This window comes from Myotis brandtii, unplaced genomic scaffold (genome assembly GCF_000412655.1).
Source record: "Myotis brandtii unplaced genomic scaffold, ASM41265v1 scaffold915, whole genome shotgun sequence".
In the NCBI taxonomy this organism is placed as follows: Eukaryota; Metazoa; Chordata; class Mammalia; order Chiroptera; family Vespertilionidae; genus Myotis; species Myotis brandtii.
Genome location: NW_005371769.1, coordinates 2,935,593 through 2,940,746, shown reverse-complemented (window position 1 = coordinate 2,940,746; position 5,154 = coordinate 2,935,593). Strand labels below are relative to the sequence as shown.

The 5,154-nt window shown below is 37.8% G+C and overlaps 1 protein-coding gene across 1 annotated transcript in view; it reads right to left on the bottom strand.

Moving 5' to 3' along the window:
- Positions 1-827: 827 nt before the first annotated feature.
- Positions 828-5,154, bottom strand: part of LOC102241128 (synaptonemal complex protein 2) — a 45,479-nt gene continuing 41,152 nt past the window's right edge. Inside the window, 6 exon segments of the mRNA XM_014532779.1 lie at positions 828-911; positions 2,012-2,068; positions 2,173-2,251; positions 2,394-2,452; positions 2,797-2,896; positions 2,981-3,075. Of these exon segments, the coding sequence (XP_014388265.1) occupies positions 828-911; positions 2,012-2,068; positions 2,173-2,251; positions 2,394-2,452; positions 2,797-2,896; positions 2,981-3,075 (474 nt within the window).

Here is a 5,154-nt window from a genome sequence, read left to right as displayed (position 1 = left end):
ACAGCTTAATAAGTACTTGTCAAAACAGCCTGCTATGAGTTAAGATGTCTACCTAGAATTAAAATATTGACAATATAGTAATTGTTTTAGGCTATTTAGTACTTTGGAGTCATAATTGAATAAATATATTCTTCCACAGTGCGCTGAAAGTACCAATTTACACTTACACATTTTAAATCAAAGACTTCTCCAAGTGTGGCTTAATTTTTTTATTACTATAAATATTCTGAACTAGTAGACAAGTTTAATACATCCTATATAATAAAAGGCTAATATGCAAATTGTCCCCTCGAGAGTTCAACCAACCAGTTTGACCACTCGCTATGATGTGCACTGACTACCAGGTGACTTGGAATGAAGGAAGGTCCCAGCCAGCAGTCAGCAGCCAGGGGAAGGAAGGCCCTGATTGGCCCTGACCGCTGGACAGGCCTAGGGACCCTACCTGTGCATGAATTTCATGCACTGGGCCTCTAGTAGTAATATAACATATAAAACTGTATATGTTTAAAATACTTTTTATGTGATAAATTTTAGTTGATTAGTTTTGTAAATATAATAAATATAATTCAGTATAGTTAACGGTAATATCTGCCTAATGCTAATATTACTACAAAAGAAGCCAAAAAAAAAAAAAAAAGAGCAGTATTGTACAGACAAGGTTGGGGGTTTGGAGTATTATAATGTTTGTTTTCTCATCCATAAGATCTTTCCTTGAATCCAGAGTCAAAGGCACTCTTTCCTGGGGAACATGTATTTTTTCTTTGTATTTGGTATTTGGTATTTCCTCAGTTATACACAAAAAGGAATTGGATAGAACTTGGTAACAGCTAGAGCTCCACATTAACATTTGTTTCACAAGCCATGAATAATGACAGCAGTCCTTTGCGTACATTAAGAAGCTCCTCTTCTTGCTATGGCCAAGAAAGAAAATTATGTCATTATTAGGGATTCATTTTAAAACAACCCCTTCCACAACGCTATAACAAATGTACTCATTCTCTGCTCCCCCAGCATCTAGTCCTAGATATCTACAGCACTTGGTGATCATCACTGATCACCAATTGAGAAAAGACTTTCAGTCTTTTCAATCCCAAGTCAATGAAATTTATATTTAATATTTAAAGAAAGAAAGTAAAGTAAGTATAGGCTAGGAAACAATTTCAAAAAGGATCAATCTAGTTAGTTAGCTTGTCTGCTTCAAGCTCAACATCCTGATCTTCAACTATTTCAGCATGTTGAGCTTCTATTAAAATTTATTAAATACATTATGGCCTATATAAAAGGATTAGTACCAAATATACAAAAACATGTCTACTCTCTTTGAGAAAAAACTGGACATGTTCACTTGGAGCAGTGCCTTTAGCCCCCATACAACTGTACTTTCCCCCCAGAACCAGCACTGGTCTAGACCTGTAAGAAGCACTTAATTTTATCCCCAAATCTATGTATACAAAGTCTTGTTGTCCAAGTGGACAATAATTTTTGGGGGGTTTCCTGATACCCCTTCTCCTTGAGAAGGCAGAGTTCTACTGCTCTGCATAGTGCTTAGACTCATTCTTCTAGAGAACTGTTTAAGTGGGAAACTGATAGTCTTTTTTTCCTTTAGGAGGGTCTCTATTTATTCACTATTTATTTATTTATTTTTAACATATATCTTTTATTGATTTCAGAGAGGAAGGGAGAGGGAGAGAGAAAAACATCAATGATGAGAGAGAATTGAGCCCCCAACCCAGGCATGTGCCCTAATGGGAAATCAAACCGTGACCTCCTACTTCATGGGTCAATGCTCAACCACTGGGCCACACTGGCAGGGCAGGAGGGTCTCTTTTAAATCACTTCTAGTATTTTACTATAAATATGCTCCCATTATTCTAATTTACATACCAAAGTCAACTAAGCTAAAACTGCCTCCTCTCAATCTAAAAAGAAAACCTGTGAAACAATTTCCCGTTAAAAGAAATAAAGGCATATTTATTCCATTTGAAAAACCCAAACTAGATAATTGATTTACCATTTTCTTAAGAAGCTTGTCTTGCAGAATTTTCATGTTTTCTTTCATGAAACACATCTGTAAAATCAACATATGTATTTTCCCCATGAAATTTACTATAAAATTTTCACAAAGATAGACTAACCAATACTGAAATTATATAAAAAATATGAAATTGATACCTCAGATGTACAAATAGTTTCTTCTTGACCTGTGCCATAGAAGACATTTTTGTCCAAGGAAGCTTTCAAATGGTGAAGCCTAACAAGTAAAATAATGACAAGTTACAAAGGCATTTATCAGGAAGTCAAATTAAATCTCTATAGTATAGTATATAAAGTAAACATTATAAATAATACAAACTAATTTTATAGATTCCAGTCCTAGAAAGTGTCATACTAACCTCTCTTGTTCACTTTTTTGATAGACACTGAACTTCTGAACCATCTTTTCTCCAAAGTCCTAAATTTTAATACAAAAACTAGTTATGCTTTAATAGCATTAAATATTCAAAGTTGACAGTAGAATTTTCTATATTTCTATTTCTAATTTAAATAAACAAGCTGGCTACATGCTAAGAATATTCCAGATGTTATAAACTCTTTCTAGATAAAAAATATTAAAAGTAAAATCTCTCTTGATTTCTCCCTCATCATAAATTTAAAGTCTATAATTTAAGTGTGTTGATAAGAAATCGACTAAAAATATTTATGGAGGCTCTAAAAGCAGGACACCAAACGTTTTCCTGAGTGTAGCTCTTTAAAAATGAGGTTATACAATTATTTTTAAATTCTTAAAACACAAACCGCGAATTCCTTCTCCAAATCTTTTAAAGACTGTGAATCTTTTTCAAAATTCTCCAACTCTTTTATGATGCTGAACTGGAATTTATCAAGTTTTTTTATCCTATTAAGGAAACAAAATAAGATTATTTTTAAAAACTATAGCACTCAGAACATACAGAGTTCAAAGAAGATTTTTATTACATACCTGTATTCCTGAATATGACGGTTCATTATTTTCAGATGTTGTTGAGCTGTTTTCCAAGACTGCATAGTAAAATTATCCATCAATTTGTGGTGACTCTGAAAAATATTTGTTAACAAAATAAAAAACAAAGCCTTTTCCACAAAATGTAAATGACTAAGAACTTAGAAAAGTGAAAAATTAACAACTCAGTGATGGAGCCGGAAGTGTTCATGAGTAAGCTCAGGCAGAGGAGTGTCTGCTTCCATCAGAAAGGCTTTGACTAAGGGCTGAACTGGCAACTAATCATTTTCATAAGGACACTACACTCTACAATATTTTTAAAAAATGCGAGTGATTACAATTCCCTTCAGGAACACAGCCTCAAAGTCAGAGTCAGAATTATTTATTACCATTTTTCACAAAAACATATACAGACAGTCCTCGGGTTACATCATTTTAGTCAGAGTCAGAATTATTTATTACCATTTTTCACAAATACATATACAGATAGTCCTCGGGTTACGTTGGACTCAATGTACATCATTTCGTGGTTACATCGCTATCTCCCATCTATACTAATAAAAAGGTAATATGCTAATTACACCAGGAGACCTTCCCAACATCCTTCCGGACAAAGCCATGGTGGTGGGGCCAAGGCAGTAGCAGTTAGGGGCGATCAGGTCAGGAGGGGAGGGCAGTTGAGGGCTATCAGTCTGGAGGGGGGGCAGTTGGGGGCAAGCAGGCCGGCAGGCAGTGATCAGGCAGGCAGTCAGGTGAGCAGTTAAGAGCCAGCAGTCCCAGATTGCGAGAGGGATACCAGATTGGAGGGTGCAGGCTGGGCTGAGGAACCACCGCTCCCCCCACCCCCGTGCACAAATTTCATGCACCAGGCCATTAGTTTATTTATTGAAAAAAAAAAGTTTCGTCATTTTGACGTACGTATATATGTGCTTTATGTTTTTTTATCATTTATTTACCACAAGTAAAGGTTAGGAATTGTTATCGTTAAATTTCTTTTACTGTTTCACTTCATTACTGCTGTGTATGTGCTCCATGTGCGTGATATAGATGCTTATGTAGGTGGGTTCCGACTTACAGTGAAAATCGCATTACGTCACGTAGGAATGATGGATCTCTGATGTAACCCGAGGACCTACTGTAATCACATCTAGCCAGATATATAATACAGGGTGTGGCAAAAGTAGGTTTACAGTTGTGCATAAGGATAATAAACTGTGTTTTGAGTACTCAGAACTGTAAACCTACTTTTGCCGCACCCTATATACAAGTCAGGGCTTCTCTATTTTTTTAAAATATATTTTATTGATTTTTTACAGAGAGAAAGGGATAGAGAGTTAGAAACATCAATGAAAGAGAAACATCGATCAGCTGCCTCCTGCACACTCCCCACTGGGGATGGGCCCGCAACCAAGGAGGGCTTCTCTATTTATACTAGGTCAACCTCAAATAAATCAACATGACCACATTGGAACCTCAATAACTAAGGATAGATATATACTAGTAAGCACAGAGCTGGTCAAAGTGAAATGGGATTTCTCTGACAGGCTGCTCATCCTTTAGTACCCTCACTAGCTGTCACCTCTGAGATTAAAAAAAAAAAGAACCACCACAGAAGAGTCAAAATGTTAAACCAATCTACTTATATAAAAACCATTGGTGGTGTTCATCACATCCAGAAGAATAGCCGGGACCAACCGGAAGGAAGTCAGTCCTACAGGGGTTGTCTTGGCAACGGCTGCGCCCTCCCCCAAGCTGTTTCTCGTAAGGGCTGGGTTTGAGGCAGGAACCCGCCCTTGGAGTGTGGACCCACTGAATCCTGGGTCACTTTGCCAAGGGCTGCGCCCTCCCCAGCTGTTTCCCGGAGCTGTTTCTGGCAAGGGAGGGGTTTGAGGCAGGAACCCGCCCTGGGAGCGTGGTTCCCTGGGAGTGTGCCTCGCCAGCACGGCCAGGGGTGAACCTGAGTGGAGGCGGCTGAAATGCTTAGAAAAGACAGACAAGAGAATGAAAGCCAAGTCTCGGTGGGACACTGCTTCTTTGAGAGACAGCGATCCTGCCCACAGCCATGCCTTTATTTTATAGCAGATGCTACAGGCAAAGTAAGGGCGTGACCAAGATGTTTACAACATTCTCCTGGGTTTCAATCCTACTCAACTACATGCACCTGAACTCTATCA